Source organism: Centruroides vittatus, unplaced genomic scaffold, assembly GCF_030686945.1.
Source record: "Centruroides vittatus isolate TY-2023 unplaced genomic scaffold, ASM3068694v2 scaffold_769, whole genome shotgun sequence".
Classification (NCBI taxonomy): domain Eukaryota; kingdom Metazoa; phylum Arthropoda; class Arachnida; order Scorpiones; family Buthidae; genus Centruroides; species Centruroides vittatus.
Window position 1 is genome coordinate 155264 of NW_027122717.1, and position 25558 is coordinate 180821.

The 25558-nt window shown below is 31.5% G+C and overlaps 2 protein-coding genes across 3 annotated transcripts; one reads left to right on the forward strand and one right to left on the reverse strand.

Moving 5' to 3' along the window:
* Positions 1 to 894, forward strand: LOC136989831 (uncharacterized). The gene has a single exon (XM_067288115.1). The coding sequence runs from the start codon at positions 1 to 3 to the stop codon at positions 892 to 894; it is 894 nt and encodes a 297-aa protein (XP_067144216.1).
* Positions 895 to 5197: 4303 nt separating this feature from the next.
* On the reverse strand, positions 5198 to 25558 carry Top3beta (topoisomerase 3-beta). Of its 2 annotated transcripts, none has more exons than XM_067288233.1 (16): positions 25241 to 25558; positions 22276 to 22353; positions 22087 to 22209; positions 15783 to 15950; positions 15581 to 15715; positions 15397 to 15509; positions 15114 to 15314; positions 14935 to 15018; positions 14749 to 14869; positions 14461 to 14643; positions 9381 to 9590; positions 7915 to 8132; positions 7668 to 7848; positions 7333 to 7532; positions 5586 to 5691; positions 5198 to 5518 (listed from the first exon to the last, which is right to left on the reverse strand). In XM_067288233.1, exons 1-16 carry the CDS (start codon positions 25472 to 25474, stop codon positions 5288 to 5290), a joined length of 2586 nt encoding a protein of 861 aa, XP_067144334.1. In that variant the 5' UTR covers positions 25475 to 25558; the 3' UTR covers positions 5198 to 5287. The 2 variants fall into 2 exon arrangements, with proteins under 2 accessions (XP_067144334.1, XP_067144335.1); XM_067288234.1 differs by having other exon boundaries at positions 25216 to 25349.

Consider the following 25558-nt stretch of genomic DNA (forward strand, 5'->3'; position numbering starts at 1 on the left):
ATGAGTGATATAGATATTAATTCCGAAGAATTTTGGGCGGGATGTTCTTCCCAGACTTTTTTCCAATTGTTGGAACACGATTATACTGAACTTGGACTTGACTCGCGAATAGACAGAGGGTTTAAATTAGCTGTCAAATTGGGGTTACAGCACACTGTAGACATTTGTTCGAAATGTTCCAAACCGTGCAAAGTAGTATATCGCAACGACAGAAAATCGTGTGCGATGAGATGCCACAAATGTTGGAACTTCAGCTCTGCCTTCGACGGTACGTTTAAAGGTAAATGTGGAAACTTACCGTGGAATTCGATTTTGTCGTTTATATGGCATCACCTTGCGCTCGATTGCTCTACAAATATTTCTGCTAATGCCGCCGGAATATCTAACAAAGCTGCAGTCGATTGGTCGAACCATATCAGATTTGTAATGCTAGTAGCACTACATAATATTCTATCGTTCAAAATAGGAGGACCAAATAAAACTGTCGAAATAGACGAGACCGTTATTTGTAAAAGAAAATACGAAAAAGGTAGAAAGCTTAAAAGCACAAAATGGGTCGTCGGAGGCATTTGCCGAGAAGATAAAAGCTGTTTCGTTTGCCAAGTAAACGACAGGTCGGAAAATACTCTCAATTGGATTATATCGAAATTTATTAATTCGGGCACTACTGTATTGACTGACGAATGGAAAGGCTACTACAATATCGACAAATTGGAAGGAATCGAAATATCACACAGGACGGTTAATCACTCTGAAAATTTCGTCGATCCAAAAACGGGAGTCCACACCCAAAATATCGAAAGACTGTGGGGATATTTGAAAAATAAAAAAAAACCTTCCAAAACACTATACAGAAGACCTTTCCGATTCTTACATGTACGCATTTATGTATAGAAAATACCTGAATTGGCCTTCAAAAAAACTAGGAGATCGTTTTTTTACCTTCGTTCGACATTTACGGAATATATATCCCGGACGTGGAAAGGAACCAATATGGAAGGAACCCGCGACAGTCCCAGCAGCCCCTATAGCGGAAAAACGTTCGGAAAAAAAAGGAATGCGGGGGGGGCAACTAAGAAGATTGCAGAGAAAAGTACTACCAAAAAGAAACAGAAAAGAACGACGACATCAAGTATTTCCGAGTCTTCAACATCGATTTCAACAAAGCGTCGAAGGACCGCGAAGGACCAACGCTAATGTAAGTTTATTTATACCATATACTATATATATATATATATATGTTTAAAATAGTTTAAAATATCTTTTAACATCTAGTTAAGTATAATTTATTGTCGTCGTCGCGTCGTCGACGGTCGCCATCTTGTTTGCACGTTAGCTTGCGTGCAGACAAGACGGCGACCGGAAACGCGGCCATCTCGAACGTAGGGGAAAAAAATTTCCCCGTCGGCGTCTAGTATCTAGGGGGAAAAATTTCCCCGTCGCCATCTTCGATACCACGGGTAACATTAACCGAATTAATTTATAAAAAATTAAAAAACAAGTTTTTCTATCATTGTCTGTATCGTATCAATTTGTATTATGTATGTATTATTTGTATTTTAGAACTAAAATACATAAATTGTTTATTTTTGTCATTTCCAGTATTTGTTTCAAACTTATGGAAATGTGAGGTACCGGACAGGTCTGACCCGTCACGAAAGACGCGAAAAAACGGTTAATTTAGAGAAAAATGTATTAGTTTAAAAAAAATAAGTAAAAGTCGTTTGTGGTCGGACACCCATTGTTTATATCAAACTGCCAGGCAGAAACTATAAATCGCGGAAGGAAGTCGTGCTATGATCGGTGGAAGATCGAATCCATCTTCGATCTTGACTTTTCTCACTCTTCAGGTGAGAGTAACCAGGGGCGACCACTCGGGAAGCGTGATTGAGAGAGAGCGACCAATCAAAATGGATGAAAGAAAGAACGGAGATTGATATAATCTCCGATAATCGAGGACACCTGGCACTCGGTTAACGTTCCGAATAACCAAAACGCCGTGTGTCAACGCGCAAAAAAGGGGGGAAACAGTTTCTCGTCTATTGTGCCAACCTGTAACCCGTGCCACTTCGGACTTAGACCGTGTCCCCGACTCCAACGGACGAAGTCTCCCCGTGCCTTACAGACTTGTCAACGCCACTGTCCCGGGGCCACCTTCGATCGACCATCGAAGAACCACATCGACGCTTAGGACGTCCGAACGGCTGATTGTCCTAAAGCAAGCTATTTTGTACATAGTGTATGTTTATTTTATGTTAAAATAAATGGTTTTTGTCAGATACTTGTCGTCTTTGTCTCTACAGCCACCACCCATGTACGAATGGACCCTAGACCATTACTGATGCGCAATTAACTGATTGCCCCTGGAAGTCGGCTTCTTACAGAAACACAGCTTCTTTATCAAATGTCCCGGCACGCCACTGTCTGAAGTAGAACGTAAAATGTCAGTAAACTCACGAAAGTAGACAAAAACAAGCTACTGTAATTTTATTGGTTTATTATAGGATCACGTGTTCCGAGTTGCAACGTCAACGAACAGTGTGTGACCACGAGAAGACGCGCGCGACTCGCGCTTGTTCCGGTTGCAGTTGCCTGCGCGGCTGGAAATCGCATAGTGTGACCAAGGCTTAAGGATATACTTTAGTGAGGACATATGGTCTAGTTTCTCCCCAGCTGTGGAACAGTTCAAATATATTATTGGGGGTTTCTATTCGTGAAGTTTTGTGATATTTTGTTGCTATTGTTTTTGTCAATATTTTTAAAATTAACACGATTTTAAATTTATCTTTTGTATATAATGAGAAATGCTCATTCTTTGCTTTATATATAAAATAAATTATATATTAGTTACTCATCTTCTAGAAATAGATAAATAACTCAAATTTCATTAAATACGATGTTTCAATAAAACGTTTCGTAAATCATTTTAAAATATCGTAAAAAATATTAAAATATACGCGAATTCGAATATAACATAATTAACTAAACAATAACATTAATGCCCGATACATTCTAATCTACACGCCATCAATGCCATAAGATATCGGGCTAGATAAAGGCTATAATATTATTTAATTACGAAATAATTTAATACTAGAGTTAGATGCTATTTCTTATTAACTTTTATTAATGCTGAACATTAAACTATTATTAAAGTTACTAAAATGATTAATTTACTGTGTTTTTGTTATTTCTTACTCCTGTTTTTAGGTATTCGGCCGAATACCGGGTAGTAACCGAATATTCGTTACATCACTAATAATATTTTTTGCAGTTGAAAACTCATATAACTGCTATTAATCCCCAGAAATAAAGTTATTTTTATAGTCAAATACAAGTGAATCACCAATAAAGGCCTTTTTTGTTCCTGTCAGTGGTTCAGAGGTTTGACTGTGTATCATTTTTGTATTAAAACACTTCTCCGATAACTCTTAAGAGTTTCAAGTGTGTAGAATTTCATATGAAAGAGTATTTTGAAGAGTACGTAACATTTTGCATCATTTATTTATTTTTGCTCTCCACTACTTGAGGGTCTTTTTCTGAATCAGACCGCTGAGATAGTCGTCAGCCCACTGTCTGGGGTATCCAGAATTGAATCTTGGGTAAGGAACTCCAGAAATTTTTCATGGTCAGATATATCTGAATCCCATTATAACATGCAGGTTATAAGAGAATAAATCATAAAACCAAAAAAATTGAAAATTGAGATGGATAAGGGAATTAATGATTTAATAATAATTTATATATATGTATGTACTGTACGTATTTTTTTTTACTTTATTGGATAAAATAGCAAATGTTTAGTATAAGAACTGACAATTAAGAATGATAGTTTATTACAATTATTTAAGAACAATTTTCAAAAATTCAAAATACATTCTTCTGAGTATTCCAATTTAAAGAAATGAAGACTTAGATTCATAAAAGCATCAACTATTATAATAAGTTTTGTAAATTGTATTTATATGATTTAATGATTACAACTAAATATTAATGATCCAGTTTTGAGAATATATTTTATTTTCAACTAACCCCAACAATCAAGAAACAGCTGAAAATATCTAACCAGCATGCAATAGTATTTCTATGTATTTAGTTTCTGAAAATGACAAAAGTTTAGTTTGTCAGAAATATTAATAATTATTACAAAAAAATTGAATATTTTTTGGTATACTTTTGGTCTACTCTTTCTTTTTCATTTTTTGTACTGAGATTTCATAATTGATATCTCAGCTCCTCAAATTAAAAATTATTCTGTCTACATTAATTAGTATTAAATTAATTCTGTTGCTACGCTTTAAATTGTGAGAAGAGGCAAATGATAAGTTTTATCAATGTAGTTAAATATCTGGCAACACTTGAATCAGCTAACTTGAACAGCCAATATAGAATGAACAGAAAGCTCCTCTGCAGTAATTTTATTGCTTTAATGTCCTGAATTTAACAGGTAATGATAATCAGTTAAACTTATACTGTTAATTACATTGACTTTATAGTGAGTGTTGGAAGTGTCTTCTATCATTCCCTAACCATAAATCAACTCTTCTTAATTGTTTTCAAAAATGTCAATGAGGGTATCTTGCATGATGAACTTGTGCATAACTAGAACTTTTCAATTGCACTGTTTATGATAATGTAATGGCACATATTTTGTAAAGACAATGGTAATGCAACACCATTGATGCTATCATAACTTACAATAGTCATTAATGTGATGCTTTCATGAATCCAGGTCATGGACCATTTCTAGTATGAATAATATTTTTTCAATGTTCAATATGCAGTGGCGTAGCGTAGCGTGGGTGTCAGCCACCTGGGGCGGAGGAAAATTTTGCTGCCTCCTTATATAGGTATCTCAATTCAAAAGACTAAAATATACAGTAATTCTAAAGAACTTTTTGGCAAAGAACAATCATCATTATTGTGTATTGTACAGGTGTAATGTGTATTGTGTATTTATTGTGAAATTTTGCCGCCCGGGGTGGGCCGCCCCTGCCGCCCCCACTATGCTACGCCACTGTCAATATGGACATAAGTTATTTGAAAAAGTACAAAATTATTTTGAAATTTAGTACAACAAACATATTCTATCAAATATGATCTAGGAAACTTTGATCCAAAAACATCAATATTAATATTACAATAGTGTATATACAGAATGTAAATATGTAAAAAAATGAATTACTGTACTTATAAATAAAATAAATTTTGATTTTTTTAAAATCTTTAATTAAATAATAAGGATTTTTCATTTTGTATAAATAAAATTTTGTGTAAAAACACAAAACTATACAAAATAGGCAGCTAATTGAGCCATTTTATCTTTAGGTTTTCCTCTTCCCCTTCCTCTTGTTTTTCCACCCCTACCTCTTCCCCTTCCTCTTCCACGATGGTGCACCTGACCAACGGTATTTCTTTGCCTAAGAGCTTGTTTCTGATCCACTAGAGAAGAAAACTGACTATCACAGAATATACATCCATTAGCTTCTGTTGCACCATTTGCAAGTTTTGACTTTTCCTGAAACGCAAAAACTTTTAAGAATATTTCAAATATAAAAAATATAACATAAGAAAATTCCATATACTTTTTTATATTCTATAAGCATTTTCTGACTTCCACAGTCTGTACAGGTTTCTTCGCCAACAGTCAATCGTTGAGCATCTTCAAAAACATGGATGATGACATCACATCTGAAACAGAATGATTAGAATGATTCAAGTAACCATTTAAATCTGTAATTTTCTTCTCATATACTAATAAATCACTCAAATACTATACTTCAAATAAATTTATGGGTTAATGTTACCCATAGGTCAGGGGTCGGCAGTTTGTCAAGTGAGAAGAGCCAAATTGTCATGGAAATAAGATACCAAAAGGTACCAGAGAGCCACATCGAGGTTTAACTGCTTGGCTGATCGCCGACCAACTGTGTTGAAGGACGCCCCCTAGTGCGTGTTACAGGCATTCCGTGACAATAATAAATTCCTATTACAAATATACTGAATTATTTATATTGTTATTGGCTATTGACCAAATGAATAATAACATTTTATACTGTTAATGTAAATAATAATTTATATTGTTAATTTAAATGTGAAAAATACGACACATGACAGGGACACCTCTAGTGGCCGTTTTCGGCATAACATTACACGGACGACAAACATGCGTTCAATAGGTTATATATATATATATATATATATATGCTTTAAATGCTACCACTCGCATGCGATTCATATTGATCAACGCGAGTGGTCATGTGCGGACAGGCTAAAGAATGGTAGAGAGTATGCCGTATGAGTTGAAGTTTGTTCGGCAGCTCTATCTCATAAACTCATAAGTTATAAGGCTGCTTGAGATGAGGTGAGATTGGAGTTTATGTCCGAAGAGCCACAAACATCTATGCAAAGAGCCACATGCAGCTTGTCAGCCGCACTTTTCGACCCCTGCCCTAGGTATATAAAATGGCGGCTCGTCTCTGATTCCAGCAAGGAAACAGTGGGAACGCACGTTCTAACCTAACCTAACCTAACAAATTACCATAATTATTAGCAAACAAATTATTACAATAGGGGGATAATTTATTAGAATAGGTTAGGTTAGGTTAGGTTAGAACCTGCGTCCCCATTGTTTCCTTGCTGGAATCGGAGACGAGCCACCATTTTGTATACCTAGGGTAACATTAACCAATTTATGTTTTCTACTTAAGAATTAATGTTCATGTTTTGCAACAGTTCCATATATATTTTCTTCCATTCTTGACATTTTTAATTCTTTATTTTTGTACAAAATACAGGTTATAAAATAAGTCTACATGAGCAATTATTTATTGTGACATTGTCACAATGCAGTTGCAAGTTTTAATTTATTTAATTTAAAATATATTATCTTGTATATATTATATAAAATATATACTCTCCACTTCAAATAAGTAATGGCTTGCCCCCGTACATAATACTTTTCCTTTAACAACAGAATCGTGCCAGTATCTATCTAACTCCTTTCAGGGGAAATGTTTGAATTGAAATAACCAATTAACTATAAACGAACTTCCTGTTTGCATTGGAAGTTCGTATACAGTTAATCGGGACTTCCTGCCCCAAGCTTTCCACATCTGGTCTCATCTTTTGTCTATCTAACTCCATTCTTGAGATTATAGAAAGACAGACAGACGAATGGATGTATGACAATGGGAATTTATAGGTCTAAAATTTTTTCAAATTGCAGCCCAAAAATCATTACATCATCTTTAATTATATTTTATTCAAAAAAAAAATCTCCAGCACAATCATCATATAATGTAAAAGGTTTTCTAAAGCATTCCAACATACCTATTACAAGATAATTTCCATTTTGGACCAGAAGCAGGATCTAAAACAAGGACACCAAATTCACACTGTGAACAAGATGCAACTCCATTAACTGTCAAAGAATGTGGGCATGCAGGATGTGTACATGAATTGCAGCCTGATAACTTTCTCATATCACGAAATGGTGAGTGATTAAAGCAATATGGACAGAATACAAAACTCTAAAATAAATTATATTATCAATCAGTAATATTTAGAGAGTTATTGAAGTTATATTTCTATTCAAACTCAAATTATAATAATTTGTTTTAATAATACTATCATTTAAAACATTCAAAATTTAATGTAACTCTCACCTTTCCTTTACTTCCACCAGACCACTGTAACAATTCAAAATCATCTAATGGACACTTTAATTCTCTGTAAACTCTTACACTTCCATTTTGTGGAATAGAATGTGTTTCATCACATTGTGGACAATGAAGTCGATTTGGCTTTGTGGCAATTAATTTCATGTAACGACGACACTTGCCACATCTATAATATAACAAATAAATATTTAATTTCTATGTCTTGTTTTCATAATCTAAAAAAAAAAAATACCTTGATAGTGGTTTTCCACTGTCAGATAAGGGACTAAAAGTGACTTCAAATAATTCATCCATTCCAAGAATATTAGTCACAAAATAATGAAATTTCAATTCAAACACTGTTAATGTGTGGTGTAACACTGAAGAAAAATCTGCTTTACCTGCAGCAATAAGATTCAGTTGTTTTTCAACTGCTGCCCGCATAGTTGGTAAAACTAAATCTGGATCAATCTATAAAAATCAACACGGTTTTTTAGTTTAAAAGCTAAACTTTTCATACATTTAAAATAAGAATCAATGAAAAAATTAAGTTATTTTACTGGATTGTATGTAAGGTTAACTAAGCATGAAAGTAAACTTTGATGATTTAAATTAAAATATGTAAAGATGTAGTCTAAACCAGTGGTTGGCAACCTTTCTGACCTTATAGACCACTAATCTCACAATTTTGAATCCTGCAGACCACTATCGTGAATTTTTTTAAACGATACAAAGTCTGTAGTATAATAATGATCATAAAAGTTTAATTTTACTATATTAATATGAAACTCGCATGTTTAATTATAACAAATTAATGCAAGACTAAAGTTCATTGTTGCATGTTTGAAATAAGTTTATGGATTCTTAGTGCTTTTCCACAAAGGATGACAATCGCACTCACAATATTGTTTATTGTTCATTATTTATTGATAACAGTCACTTCGTATTTGGTTTATATGCAAATAAAAACCCCCAAAGAGTGAAAAAAAGCATTTTGCATTTATTTCATAATACTTTGCGTAACCTTCAGTTGCACAATGTCCAAATTTCTCCACGGACCACCGGTTGCTGACCGTTGGTCTAAACAAAGCACAAAAATTTTTGTAAAACAGTTAAACTTTTATTACAGTATTTTTTAAAGTTACAAATATACAGAGAAAAGAAAAAAATATAAAATTAATAAATATTAAGTAAAATATATATTCATAACAAAGAAATGCAATTGAGAGAATTTTGTCATTACAATACAACAACATGACATTAATATGCAAGGTCATCAATAGTAGTGAATTTTTCTCCAGGCCTAGAGAAAAACTTAGGGACACTAAGTGCTTCCTATCTATATAAATCAATGTTATTTTTTACTAAGGAAAAATAAAATCTTTGAAACTGTTTTTTATTAAGTTAATAAACAAGCATTTTATGTATTTTATTTGTTAAAAAAAATGGCAAATGGAGCTTGCTCTACTCCCAGGACTCATACAAATTCTCAAAGGCCCTGTTAACATGCTTAAGATAATATGATTACTTAAAATCCAAAGATAGGAGTTAAATTGTGATGTATTGTAAGTTTTACAAACCAATTTAATGCAATATTATATAGCAAAAATAAAAATAATAGATTTTGATTCTTAAAAAATTAATTATACAGAAATTTTGAGTTAATGAATTTTAAAAATTCAAATTATTAATAAATAAATAACAACTCTTTTAAATTACCTTTTGATAACCATGAACAAGAACTATGCCAAGTGGAGTTGGAATAAGTCGCCGCTTACTTCCTACTGTAACATAATTACGTTGGCAAATGTTATTAATATGTACAGGAATAGAAGCATCTGTTCCAATACCATGCTTTTCCATCAATGTTATTAATTCTGCTTCTGTTAGATAATCAGGTGGACTAGTTTGACGTTCAACAAGTTTTACCTGAATATTTCATTATAAAAATTTTTATTATTTTGTTATTTATATTTTCTTATCATAAAATAACCAAATAAAACAAGAGAATAGTATTTTTAATGTTCACATAACAAATTCAACTACATGAAAAGAGAAATAGATACCCAATATTTTTTAAGAAAAATTTGACTTAATAATTCAAATAAATTTTTATGGGTTGCACATAGATTGTACTCTATTTTTAAAAACTGTGCATTAATATTGATATATTAAGAACTATAACAATAGAAATCCATAAAATTCAAAAGACATTAACTTTTTTTATTATTTATAATTTTCTTTGTTGCCGTAGCAACAATTTCAACTAATTAAAGTAAGATTTCCATTATCAGTTTTATTAAAGTAACTGTGCTATTGCTTTAAACAATGATTGAAATGGACTGTCAAAAAGTAACTGTTGACTGCTGAGAAATCCAGAAAAACCAAAACAATTCATAGCAAAAGAACTACAAATTTCCTAAAGTATGGTGGATGGAGTGTTAAATCAGCATCATAAGAAATTGTCCAATTCTCAATAGCCAGTTTTCAGCGGAAAATATGGTGCTTGCTGTGACAACTTCACAAGAAGATAGTCATTTGCAGTACGTCAATGACAGATGTTGCAAAAAACTGTGAAACTAATCAAACAATGAATGGTTCAAAGGGCTAAGCAGCATGCAAGTATGAGATCATATGAGAAACAAAAAATATCTAAAGTGACTGAAAAACATAAGGAGGTAATTAAAATGAAAGCACAAAAACTGTATTCGTTAATTGGAAAGAATGCTTGTTTTGTTTTAGACAATAAAACAAGCATGCATAAAGGCTGATTTCTCAACACTTTCAGGATCATACTATTAATATTATACAGCATTTGAAGGAAAAGTTCTTCTGGAATTTCGAACATTAATCAGTGTCAAAAAGTTTTGTTAAAAATATCTGGTTTAGTAAACAATTTGCCTCTATGGATTGAAAAGCTCTGTTTCTGATAGAAAAAAAATGTTTTTTCAAACATTCATTAATATAAATTTTAGTAATAATATTTTTTTTATTTTTTTAAGAAATAAAGTGGCCAGATTTGGCAACAATTTACTATGCATAATCCACAGTAAGTTGACTGGAACAGCATGGAGTTGTGAGATCCGAGGTTCGATTTCTTAATTGATTACTGTATTTACTTGCATATAAGACAAGGTTTTTATTCATTTATCACAGCTTCAAAGTCCTAGGCTATCCTATATGCATGAGTGAAAGATTCTTTGCGTTATTGCAAATAATTTTTGTGAACTGCGTATTTGCATTTTACCCTGGATACTTTCCCTCTTGTATTTAAAAATATAAGCATTTTATCTGAGTCATTTGAATCCTTCTTGTATATTGTCAGGAGTAAAAATGAATAGCAATAGAAAAAGCAAAGCTTTTGAATTGAATTCCAGATTGAAATTCCAAAATCACACGGGAGCACAATATAAGTTTTAATCTATTCCTACGTAAAACAGATAATTATTCAGAAATCAGAATTTGGAAAAACTCATAAGCGTAATTGACGGAGAGTGGATTCGACTGTTAAGAATTGGCAAAACAAGGTTCCTGATTGTCTAGCTTTATGTGAACAAATTATGTTGTCAATTTTACAAGATTTTTCCTTAAGGTTTAAAATGCAAGTAATTTTTGTGGGACATGTGCATTTACATTGATTTGATATTTTACTTGTGATTAAACAAAATAAAATTAGAACTGTATTAGTAAATTTAATTTTCTTTATTTTGATAAGTCACACTTCATCCTATATGCGAGGTTGTCTTATATGTGAGTAAATACGGTAATTGAATTAAATGTAACACATAATTATAAAGTGAAAAAAATCTAGATTGCCACCTGGCCTTTCCATTGACCTCTGATCCAATAATTTTACAAATCAACAATCTTTAACATTGTGTTGAATACGGTTTGAGAATAAATCCAAACATATGGTTATTAATGGAGAAAAAAACGTCAAAATTGGTTAAATTATGAGATAAGAAGGGTCAGAACACCTGGCAAAAAGTATCAACAATCCACCCAAGTTGTCAAAGTCTTACAGCCCGTCTGAGCTGGACTGGTGACGCATCACAAACTTAGACCACAAAAAATCAAAATCACCTGATTATATTCCCAAGCTCAGTGAGGATAAAAAGGTATGCACTCAAAATTTGGGGCAGATTCCACCCTCAGAGACAGTGAACTGAACCAGATAGAACTGAACTGATTGACTGTACAAGGAGACGACCGACTTAGCGAGACCTAGTGAAGGATCCAAGTAAAAGAGAAAGACGACGAAGAAGAGAAATGCACAGGGAAAGAAAGTGAAAAAGGAAGAGAAGACAACTCTTTTCCTGGTATGTTTTGAGTCGTGTAGTTCGGATACCCCCCATCGGTTTATAGATAGGAAGTAGGCCAACTTCCTAAAGTAGGCCAACTTCCTAAATTGGATTTTATAATTTTGTTTTACGATAATAAACTCTCTGTTATTTGTACTTGACATTGCATTCATCCTCCTGAGAGGCTCATTCCTGGACTTTGGAGTGACTCTTATCCTCACGCCTTAACTATCATTTGTTTTTTTTTGTCTAAATCAGAGGTGTGTCCGACAAAACACACCTGGTGGCAAGGCCCTACCCTACACTTGATAATCTAATTTTTGATGGCCCCCGAGCCCCCACAGAGTCAATTTTGTACCTAGAGACACGAATCCACCAAATGTACCACAATGCCAACCAACAGAAAGATTTTGGTCTCTTGCAAAAAATAGTTAAAACAAAACATAACAAATAGCAAAAGAAGTTAAAAGATTTTTCTCTTAAGTGGAAAATCACAATGACTAAAGGAAATATAGTACTATCAGAAATCTTATGAAGAGCATTTGAAAGAAACTTTGAAAGGAATGGAGCATAACTTCAAAATGTCATAATTATTTATGTCTTACATAAATTTTAAAAACCAAACTTTTGAATAAAAGTAAAACTTATCTTATTACATTACAAATAAGAAAGTCATTATCTTTTGAATTTTACAAATTTCTATTGTCACAGTCCGAAGAGTAAATATTTAACAAATAATTAATACAATTTTTTTCTACTTATAAAATTTTAACTTTTTAAATGTAAAAATATTTTAAAATTAAACTAGTTTTTCCTGGAATTCATAAATATTATTAGGATCAGATTTGCTGTTTTTACATCTGCAAATTGAACCTTACTTAAGTCATTGGCAGAGTTTTTCCATATTTCTCAAGGATATGACCTGATGAGATTCCAAATAGCTCATGACATTCACCAAATTTAGTCGAAGTCAGTCAAACAGATTCAGAAAAATTTATTAAATATTTAAATCCAATGACATTTGAATGTAAAGAAATGAGCTTCATTTGCTCAGTTCAATAAACAAAAAAATATGTTTAATTATTTTTAAACTAACTTTAAATGACTATATGGCTGAAGTGGTCAAGACATCAGCCTACCTTTCTTGGGACAAGGATCAAATTTGAATGAGCACTCCCAAGAAATTTTTTGTGAGCAAGCAGTCTTGGATATGTTGGGCCCTATCCCTTACTATTTGGCCAAATCCTCAATAAGTGTGTGAAAAAAGACTACCTTAGTTCCCAAAGGACCCAGAGACTTAAAAAAAAAAAAAAAAACAATCTGAATGACCTTAGATACATTAGATTTGTTGCTTAACTCCTGTATTTTGCTGTAACTTTTGAAAAATGGCTGATTTTTGGGACTTAATAGATACTAGATATGATAAATATATTAATATTATCCTGATATCTATTTGATCTTCATATTTTTTATTTTATATTGATGCTTATTGCTCATTCTTGGAATCTTTAATGCAGCTTTCTTTAAAGTTAGAAGATTAATCATAACAAATTTTCTGTCACTTCTTTAATTTGTAAACCAAGAGATTTTGGTACAGATATTCTATTCTAAATTTCAATTGTTCAGAACTGCAGCAACCCAAGTAACTACACTAGCATTTGACACATTTTTTTATTATTCTCTCTCCAATATAAATGCATTTTAAAGCACTGTTTCAGTAATTACTTTTCCATATTACATAATTATTCATATAATAGATGCATTCTCAAGTGATGTTTGAGAATGCATCTGTTACATGAGTAATTATGTAATACTGAAGAGGAATTACTAAGACTGTGCTTCAAAATGCATTTATATTGGAGAAAAAATAATAAAAAAAGTGTGTCAAGTGCTAATGTAGTTACTTGGGTTGCTATGGTTCTGGACAATTGAAATTCAGAATAGAATATCTATTAAAACCACTTAGTTTATAAATTAAGAAAGAAGAGACAAAATACATTTATAATCCAGATCCCAGTAATATAAACAATAACAAATTTTATATAATCCAGTTTATTGGGATTGTTTACCTTCTATTATTAATTCTCTTTATCAGTAAATTTAAAAAGTATATATAGATAATATCTCAAATACTATATCATCATCATAAATATAAATATTATATCATCATAATGTAAGTAATTTCACTTGTCAAAATTGCTTCTATAAAATTCTTTAGCAACTGATTCTAAAAATTTCATACATTTTAATTTAATTTACTATTTTATTTATTATTTAAAATTTTATAATTTACATCAATTCATCAAGGGTTGAATATATTTTAAATTACTATAGCTGTAGCATCTACAGGAATAGAAGTATTTATTTCAATATCATATTTTTCAATCAATGATATTAATTCTGCTTCTGTTAGAGAATTAGATGGACCAGTCTGATGTCAACAAGCTTTAAACTTTGAAAAATTTGCTAACAATACGCAATTTTGTACAGAATTTTACCTCAGAAACATTACAGATATCTCCTTGTTTTAAAGAAGGTAAAGTTTCATCTAATCCAATTCCTTGCCAGCTCATAAGCTTAGTGTAGCCTGCATCAATTAAAGATTTTCCAACACAAGTAAATGTTTCTTCACCAATATGAAATGTTACTGTAGTTTGCAAAAACCGTAGATCATCACTTACCTAACAAAAATAAGCTGTTTTAATAATAAAATATGTTAAAAACATGTTGCAAAATATCATTTCTAAAAACAACAGTTAAATAATATTTTTAAAATATCTGCTTACTGTTGCAACAAAATGTCTAGTTATATAATCATACAATCTCCAAGCATCACCATCTAAATCAGATTTTGTTGCTAATTTCATAGGTGTTATAGGAGGATGATCTCCTGCATCATGTCCCTTTCTACAAAAATTTAAAAGTTATTGCTACAACAACAACAACAATCAGAAGAAAATTACAATAAATACCTTGGTCTATTAATTCCAGTGGAGAGAAGTAATTTAACATCCTCACCCCAATCTGGGCTATTTCTTTGAGTCTGCAATGTACTTCTGAAATATTAATAAAATAAATTTTTAATCTTATTTATCATTCCTTTACAACAGTAAATAAATTTATATAACATTTTATAAATATATATATCTACTCCAAATCGAAGTTTTCAGGATAATGAGTTGTTTCTGTTCTTGGATAACTGATATAACCTTGGGTATAAAGTTTTTCAGCTATCTGCATTGCATGATGTGGTGCCATTCCCATATTTGCACTTGCAATCTTCATCAGTTCAACAGTGTTAAGTGCAAGAGGTCGTTGTCGAACTTTTTCCTTTTGTGATACATTTGTTACACTATGAATTAAAAATTAAATCTTAACAATTTACTATCATTTTTAAAAATTTTAATATAAAATAAATAAAAAATATTGTTTACTTGGCTTCTTTCCTATCTTTCACTAACTGCAGAAATAATGTAGCTACTTCATTATCAAATATTCTTACTCTATCCCAATCAAGCATTAGAGGATCCGCTGATGGTGTAAGAATCTAGTAAACAAGATAATTGCTATTATTTTTAAACTAAAAATTGTTGCAGATTATTTAACTTTTTAACATACTTGTACTTGTAATATCCAATATGTTTCAGGCTTAAAAGATTGAATACAATCATGACGTTCAACACAAAATCCTAATGTTGGTGTTTGACAAGGGCCAAATGATATCAGTGAACTATCTAAATTTCCATATTTACCCTAAAATAAATTAGTTTATAAAATGATAAAATAATAAAAAAAGTTTTACTACTAAAATAAATTATACCTGAAAAAATTTAGTCTGAAAGCGAGTAAATGCACAGCCAATCCTTAAATCCAATTCCTGTCTAGCATCAACTGAATGAGCTTCATTTTCATCAGGATAAACCAATTTCTTCATAGCAGCTTTTATGTCTTTCTCTGTAATTGCACTAAATCTAGCTCGAAATATAATCTGTTAAAATAATAAAAAACTGTATGACAATCATAATCAGATACACTAGATTCTTGTTAATCCAGCCATTCATTGCACAGAGTATTCTAGATTATTGAGGGTGTATAGGCCTAAAGTCTATGTTAATGCAGTGGATGAAGTGTTCTGTCATCTTTTGGTACTGATTATTTTTGGATGCAGGCAGGCAAATACACAGTGTGCTGATATGTAATAATTACACAGAAATAAAACCCAAGTAAACAAGAAAATAGGATATGTTTATGACTAACATTTTCAAAGAAACAGACATGTATTGGCAATCACAATAGGGGTATGCTGAATAATTGAGAGGCTGAATTAGCAAGAGTATACTGTATATATCAGGAATGGACGAACTTTGTCTTGATAGGAGCGATATATTGCCTATAAGAAATCCTCTACTGGAAGAGAGCAGAATCCTCTACTGAAACAGTATTTTATATATAGCTGAAATACTATAGTTATCACTGTTATGTTACTTTACTGGTATTCATGATGTCGTACGCATTTGTTTAGCTCTTTTGACTTTATAAACATACAATTAACTTTCAGTTGCCTGTTCAAGGTTAAGTTGCAAATTATACTTACAATACATGTTTATATCACACTACATTATAGTTGGAAAATTTACAAAAATATTTTATAAGTGTAAATACAGTCAACTCTCCTTAAAATAAACACCAATAAAACAAATTTTGCCATTTCCCTAGCAAAATGCCATTGTCACAACAGTAACTTTCATGAAATAAAATGAACAAAAATTTTACCAGAATTCTTTAAACCAAACCATAAATTACTGTCACAACCCCAAAGAAATAACCCCATTTCCAATAACAGTTGCTTTTTACACTTTTCAATGTGAACTATCAAAAGCAGTACTGTAATAAATATTCCATTTTGAGTAGAACAGATTTTATTCTCCTGGGTTCAACCTCCAAATGTAGAGCAATTCAAACAATCTGATTTAGCAGACCATTATACTGTACTCAGGAAATAGGGGTTAAAGTTTAAGAATGCTTACCACTTAAAATAGATGTGATCCTGTGCAAACACATGCTAGTTTGCATATTGGGGAGTGCATACAGTGATGCCATGTTTGGATCCTTTTTTAACTCTTTTGGCAAGCAAAAAAGATTTTCTACATTTTCTAACAATCTTCAATAGGAAAAACCACAATTTCTTTTAGCTTTGTTTTGTTTAATCATTCTAATATAGTGCTCAACACTTAAATGGCAAATATTGTTTCCTCCTCATTTTGTTTAATTTGAAAATCATTTAGCTCATTCATTTGTTTTTGTAAATAAATTTAATTTTATTTAACTTCATTTAGTAAATTAATTCAAAATATTAAAATTTAGAGATTTTGATCACCTATTAAGCCTTAACTTCCTAAATTATACAACCTTGATGTTGACCCTGAAGATCATTAATACAAATTTTTTATAAAGTGAACTAACTACTGTTCCCCTAGCAATTTGTATTCATGCGAGTTGACTGTAGTATGTACCAAGTTTGTAAAAGAATTTGTATGAGTACAAAGGAGCTACTGTAAAAATCTAGATAAGTAGCAGTCTGGCTAGTGTGGCTATATGTATTTCTAGAAAGCTCTTCTAATAACAAAAATAAAAAAATATCAGAATATTCAGAAAAATTACATGAATTATTTTTATGTACTAATTTACTATTTAAATATACTTTTTATTTTTCTTTCGAAATAGTCAAATGAAAATAATGCGTATTTAAATATTAAATTATTTATAGTTTAAAAAAGTAAAATGCAGCATTTGAATAACAGACATTCAAATACATAAACTTCATTTTAAAAAAACATTAGTTAGTTAAAACTGTAATAGTAAAAATTGTTGTGAGATTATAAAAATGATACTTGTAAATTGATAATAAATATCAACTTTATCCTTCATTTTATAAAATTTATACTTTAATATTGTTACATTCTCTCTTTCATAGTTCCTTCTCAGGTTATAACTGGTTCTATACCATTAATTCTATTTATTCATAAAATTAAATTTATATAACCGTTAAATGTATGCTTTTGACATTTTATAGATATTTTAAATGATATAACACTTTTCCTTCATTTAATTCATGAATATTAGAATGAATTTTTTTCCCTGATTTTCAAGAACTGAAAAATTAAAAGGCAAAATTCTGACAATCTATGTGAAAATAGAAATAGGCAACTATCAGATAAAGATTGGAAACTCAAATTCATTAACTGTCCTATGATGATGCCAGCTAAGCTAATCTAGTTGTTTTAGACTACATATTAAAACAGTAAATATTTTAGCATATTTATGATAAAACATTAAAAGTGCATTTCTTCTGATGCTGTTTGGAAGCACATTATTATATTGTTATGTTATATTATAAAATTTAATTTTGAAATTGGTGTTAAGATATTATATTATTCAACATACAAATAAATTAGTTAACACAATGTAAATTATAATTCACATTGTTGATGGAAAGGTTTGATATTATTATCCAAAAGTTTCCCCTCCATTTTTAGACAATTTGGAGTTAGATGTTACATTTGATTAACAATCTTTTCTCATGTTTTAAAAAGTTTAGGTTCTTGTAAATCTAATTATACAAAATTCAATATTTTATTTTTAATTTTCACATTTTTAATAACAACATATCCAGCATTAAACAACTATTGCATTAAAATTACATAAATATAAAAACCAAACTTAATTTTTTAAATAAAATTTTTTATATTAATATTAGTGTTCAAAATATTCTACACAATTCATAAAATCTATTACAAAATTTGTAAATTTTAAGTAAAAGAAAATGCATTATGCAGAAGATTTTCATTTGTCTTTCAGTAAAATGTTAAAACTTTCCAATGGAGACTTATAATTATGTAAATAACAAAGTTCTGAACATTTAAAAGTTTGATGAAGCATATGTAAATATCTAAAAGCCCTATATTTTTGTAATAAGTAACAATTGCTAGATTTTTGTTCCACTTTACCACTACTATTAATGATTAAATGTTATGTAACTTGGTGCTAGAGATACTAGTACCAAATTACATAATATTTAATCATTAAAAGTATCTGTAAAGTAGCCCAAAAATCCAGCAATTGTTTGATAAAGCTATATGAAATTCATTAAACTTATTAAAAACAGTTTTCTGTAAATACATTACACACAAACTGATTTATAATTATTCTGCATCAATTAATTAAATAAAATATAAATTATAATTTTGGTTAAAATGATAAACTTTTATAGAAATAGTCCTTTCTGTATAGTAAGCTAAAATCAATCTAACAAATAAACTAATTAGTAAATAAAGCAAATTTTTATCATTGTGTATCAAATATAATACAAAAAAATGTTATCTTTAACTGTGTATAAATAAATGATCATTGACAAATGTGAAGGTTCGAATATAAGAATAACGAATTTTTATTTTATTTGCCAACCGATTTTCGACAGTTAGGGTTAAATCAAAAACAGAAACAAAAAAACGGAAAAACACCGACAAATTTTCTCGTAAAAATTAATCATAAACTATCGTTCCCACGGTAATACTTCCTTGTAGAAGATGAGTTAACTGTTGAAAAATAATTATATCATGTAATTCACCATTGGTCAAAAAGGACTTCCACCCTTGACGTACTTCACAAAATCTCGAACCCAAGATCCCGAAATAAAAGGAAAAACGAACGAAGATGACGCAGAGAGAGAGAGAGAGAAAGAGTTTCGACAACTGTCAAGTGTGTGTGTGCCGTGGATTATCATCTCCCGCCGTTGAAGCCGTCCATTTCATCTATCTACAGTCCATTGACTCTTATTTTCAAGCGAACTCTCGTTCCTCGGACTTTGTGCAAATCTCAGGATCACAAATCTCCGGATCACTAAGGTATTTATCCTGCTCGCGATGTTTTGTAAACTCTCTCTCTCCGTTCACTCGAGACGCGGTTTAATAATCCGATTCGATGATATAAATTCTTCCAAATATGTTAATCGATGTATTCCCTATTAATCTCAAAATAAACGGGTATTTTTGTTTAATATTAGAAGAGTGTGCGTTTCTTCCTCCATTACCCTCATCATCGGCATCTTATGCTTCCGAAAAACGCGTATCTATCCGCGAGAAGTTTGATAGATTGGTGTCAGTTCCTGACGTAAACGGGATCTTACGATCCCAAATCCGTAACTAATCATTGACCGCTCGAGCCTTAATCATCCTTTCGACAACCGAGGTCGGACCTCAAGGTCTTGTGCCGTTAAGAGGTAGAGAAGATAGGAATCATCCTCCATCTCCTACCCTCGGTTAACCTCACACTGGTCGGTCAGAAGTGGGATCTGTTTCGATTCGTTCCGACATCTCACCCCCATACATCTTTTCCGGCGATTCTAAGAATCGAGAATGGAGACAACTGGAGACGGTAATCCAGGAGGAAGCGCATTCTCCGGAATGTCGGGAATGATTCCCCTAACTCCCACATTTTCAGGAGACACATCAGGGTTGCGTATAAGGGACTTCTTTGACTCGCTAGATGAAATAGCAAAACTGACAGGATGGACAAAAGCGCAATGTCTCGGAGTTGCGAAGCTAAAACTGACAGGCATAGCAAGAGATTTCGCGTGGAAAGACGAGCGAATGCGAGCGATCGACACGTATGATGAGTTCAAACAGCAGATGACGCGGAGATTTGAAAAGGAGCCATATGCACTTAGACTGCAAAAATTCTATGCATGTATACAAAAACGCGATGAGGATGTACAAACATACGCGGTTCGGCTGCAAGGCCTAGTTTCAGAAACGATACTCGAACAGACAGGGGCCGACGCGCGGGAAACGGAAATAATCAAGCGATGTCAGGCTAAAGAACGAGACGAGAGACTACTCGTCCAATTTGTAAACGGTCTTAATGACAAAATAAAACGTACCGTAATGTCTAAAAATCCTGAAACATTTCAAAATGCAGTCAAAGCGGCCATTTGGGAAGAGACGGTGCTCCAATTAACAGAAACCCCTCGAGGAATAATTAGAACGATTAATAATCCGGAACACACAAATAGCAATCTAACCGCAACGATAGCGCATTTACAAAAACAATTGAATGATCTAAAATACAAGGAGGAAAATCGGCGGCGGAGAGGAATACAATCGGCGAATAGAGGGAGACAACATTACTCGTCCCCATCAGAAGGACGCGGTTATGTTCGACCCAAATTTTATGGTGGAGGTACGCGAGGCGGAAGGCAACAAACCCGACGGGAAGACCACAATAGCTCAAGCGAACAAACAACCCAATTTCAGTCACGACAGACTCCATCTCAATCTCGACCCCTACCGCAAGGGAGAATTAACAAAATGAGCTGGCGAAGAAATGGCGGAAACTGCAGGAATGTTGGACAAGGTTCCTCATTCTCCTCCCGGACGAATTCACAAACTACAAACAGCAACGGTAGGCACAGAGAATGTAAACCTCGAGTAGGAGTAGGAATAGTGGCCAAAAACTTTGAACCTAGCTTATGTTGTTCTATCAATGACTACCCGGCTCGACTGGCCATAGATACAGGTTCCACGGTAACCCTTTTATCTCGATCCTTCGCTCAACGAGCGACTAAACACAAATTCGAACAGAGGGAAAGAAAGGTATTATTTCAAAGCGTCACAGGACACGGAATCAGAACATATGGAGCCATGGAATTCCGCTTCTTAATAGGACCCTTGCATTTTTCGTACTTATGTTACGTGGTAGAAGATCAAATACCTTATCCGTTCGATGGCCTGTTGGGACGAGACATAATCAAAGCTCAAGGTCTTGTTGCCGTTAAGAGGTAGAGAAGGATAGGAATCATCCTCCATCTCCTACCCTCGGTTAACCTCACACAAACATCATTTGCCACTTGCAAGCAGACAATTCTGAAGTGCAATTTTACTGTGTTTGTTTTATAGTTCAAAAGAAAACTAAATTAATGTGTGTTATTTTTAATAGTAGGTTGATGTTTACATATATGTTATGAGTAAACTTCCTCAAAATTTGCTTAGTAACCAAAAAGAGATTAAAAGTTATATGTGTTACATATATAACTTTTAATCTCTTTTTGTTAAAAATATTTAACATACCTGTTCTTGGTGATATTGAGGAGGTTTCATAATATTTTTTACAGCATTAATTACTTCAAAACATATGTTTTCACCTTCTTTATCACAATCTAACCATAGAATAAGATAATCACAGTTTCTTGCCTGTTGGATTAAAAATCAATTAAATCCAAAAAATAAATATGAAATTTTCTAATATAAACAATTTACCTCTTGCTGAAGAAATTTTGGAATTTGTAACTTTGGATTGGCTTCTTTCTTTTCAGTAGGAGCATGAAATAATTCAGCCTGAAATATTAATTTAACTTTAAGAAAGTGTTTTTCCCTTAAACAGATATAATTTAGCCCCATATTCATGAAAATTTTTCATGCCTGACTAACATTTTTAACATAAATAGTTAGTTAATAATAAAATTAAATATAAATACAATAAATTCCTGCTAACTCAAACAGATTTTTTCAAAATAGAAATTTAAAATTTCTTGACAATAGAAAAATTATAATTAACAACAACAACAATAATCCTTATTTGGTGTAAAAGGCTTTCGCCTGTTACAAGGGCGTTTTATTTAAATGCATATAATAACATCTCAACAACATTGATATTTTCTATTTACTGATCTATAGAATTTCATTAATATTTTGTCACAATTATCATTTAGTAGATTGTTTAACGTAGTTATATAACATAAAATATTTATTATTAGCATCTATCAAACATCTTATACATTTCCTTCTCACTAGTTACAGTTAGCCAATGGCCCAATTTGGAGCCTTTGTAGTTTATCCTTTTCATTTATAGCATTTGCATATAATATGAAATTTAGATAAATTTTTGGTACAATTTGGACATTTAGATTGGGTGTAGTCTATATATTTGTCATTTATAATTATTCCATATTTATTTAGCCTAATCTGTATAAAAAACTTTTTGATATTAAAGGCTAGGTTTGTCAATATATAGTTGTTATTCATTGGGTAATTTAAAATTGTTGTATACCAGAATTATAATTAACATGTGTTTTCGATAACCAGAAGTCTTGGGATACCATTATATTATTGAAGTCGGTAAGTTACTAAAGACCGTACATTGCTGTATACTATACTGTCATAAAAATTTTTGAGGTCATTTCTTGTAATAATAAATTCAGTATAATTTCAGTTCAGTAAAACTTCTGTACAGAGCTGATCATAAAAAATTACTGTACTATATATCCATGTTCTCATTTTTCACACTATCAGAGAAAACACCCATTGACTCAGACTTTTGTATATTTGAATAATCTTCACCCCTATTTGTCCAAGTAAGCAAGGATTTACTGTATTAAAAAACTTAAAAAATATATTTTAAGTTATAATAATAATTTTATAACATTTGACAATTTTCTGTCAAATTAGATCTTTTGTTATTTACATATAAATAGGGCTTAAGAAGGACAAATTATGAAAAAATTAAGATGCATTAATTGGGTACTATTCAAAGTTAATTAATGTAATGTAGCATTTATTGGTAAAAATTTTCAAACAAATCTGAAAAATTACCAAAGATTAAAATTATTAATAGCTTATGAAGTTTGTAAAGCTAGAGTCAAACATACAATATAATTCCAAGATGAATTTATTAGATATTAAACATGTTTTTGCCAAATATATATAATAAATTCATCTCAAAATTATAACAATACTAGTTGCCCTTCACTAACATTTCAGTTCTATTAAAACAAATATTAAGAATTTGAAGTGGACTACATAAATAGTCCACTTCAAATTCTTTTTGGTTTTTCCTGATGAAGCAGAAACAAATATATCTTTTCTTTGTATGGTTTACTTTAATGATTATGGATTACATGTATTTTTTTTTAATAATTATAAATATCATATGTCTTTAACTTTTTGTCCTTTGGGCTCAAAGGCAACTCCATTTCTTACACATTGTGGGTCAATCACCTATAAAAACTTGCTGGGGTTGCTCACCCAAATTTGGTTCCAGTCCTTCAAAGTGATAGGCTAATGCCATAACTTAGCCATCTGGCCATTGTAATTTTTCATAAATAATATACTTTATTCTTCATAATCCTGTAGTTTATATTTCTTACCATCAGAATATTTAGAAGATCAAACTCAAAACTAGAAAATTTGATTAAAAATTCTTTTGAACTTATAACAATGTTTCAAGTAAGAATCAACGACTGTGTCCAGCAAATTCAATAGTTCCAGAATAGTTGAGTATTTTCTGTCAAACACCCTCTACAGAAATACTACTTTTGAACACATCATGTTTATTGACATCACATTTACTGGCTGGCTTCATTTACATTACCATCAGGTTGCTATAACTGATCAAAATTTGTTGCTAGTTTTTACTAAACATTCTTCAAACTATCATTCAATTTCCAGTTGAGAGAACTCATCATCATTATTTCCATAGAACATTAAAGTTTGTTCTTATGCTTCTTTTTTTTCATTCTGAAAAGACAATCACATGCAAATATCCAATTAACATAAGAAAACAAAGTCACTCTCTCCCCTCCTGAGATGATCCTTTGGAAATAACAAAAAATGGTTGTGTCCACACAAGAAGTAAAGTATATATTATTTATAAAAATGCAGGTACACATGATAATCCATCTACCACAGCTCTCAGCAACTAAAAACAGATTTATGAAAAATACAAACTTAAGAACGAATTTAATTTACTTCGAATGCTTTTAAGTTTGTGAACACAAGTACAAGTTATATAGCACCACCAATCACATCAATTCATAGTTAATTATTCAGCAGATTCACTATCATTACACAGCAGTACTGCTACTGTATTTTGGCTCAATTAAAGTATCAAGTCTGCCGAACAAGTATTGTACGAGAATGTACCTATACAGGTAGCCAACGAGTGAAAGTAAAATTAAATTTTCTGAAAACATTATGGATATTCAGAAATTAAATATTTGAGGAAGATGCAAGTCTTGGTTGAAGTTACTTTTAGGTAATTTGTGCTTATATATACTTACATATACTAAGCACTTTGTATAAGTAAATATCTATTTAAAATTAACTTCTACCAGTTTTTTTTATTATTATATATTTTATTTTACGTAATAAAAACCAGAAATCAAGTGCAAATGTATTGAATATTCTAGCAAAGTAGTTTACCTCCACTACCTTGTTATCTGCTTACCGGATCCACTCTGTCCCAGTTGTTATACTTGCCAATGAAGTCCATAGACATGACATGTCCACAAACAGAGGTCATTTTAAATCGAATAGTTTCGGATCGAAACTGTCCAATATATTCATGGACGTGACAAACTCCGTTGATACCTTTACGACTCTTTAAATCCCCATTCGATAATATCTGTGCTAAACTCTGAGCCAAAGATGGTTTCTCCGCTACCATAAGTGCAGTTTTCATTTTTGTTTCAATTAAGTTTGCATTCAATAATTACTACCAAACGATATTTAACAATTCTAGAAGAGCGCCATTTTAAAATCGACA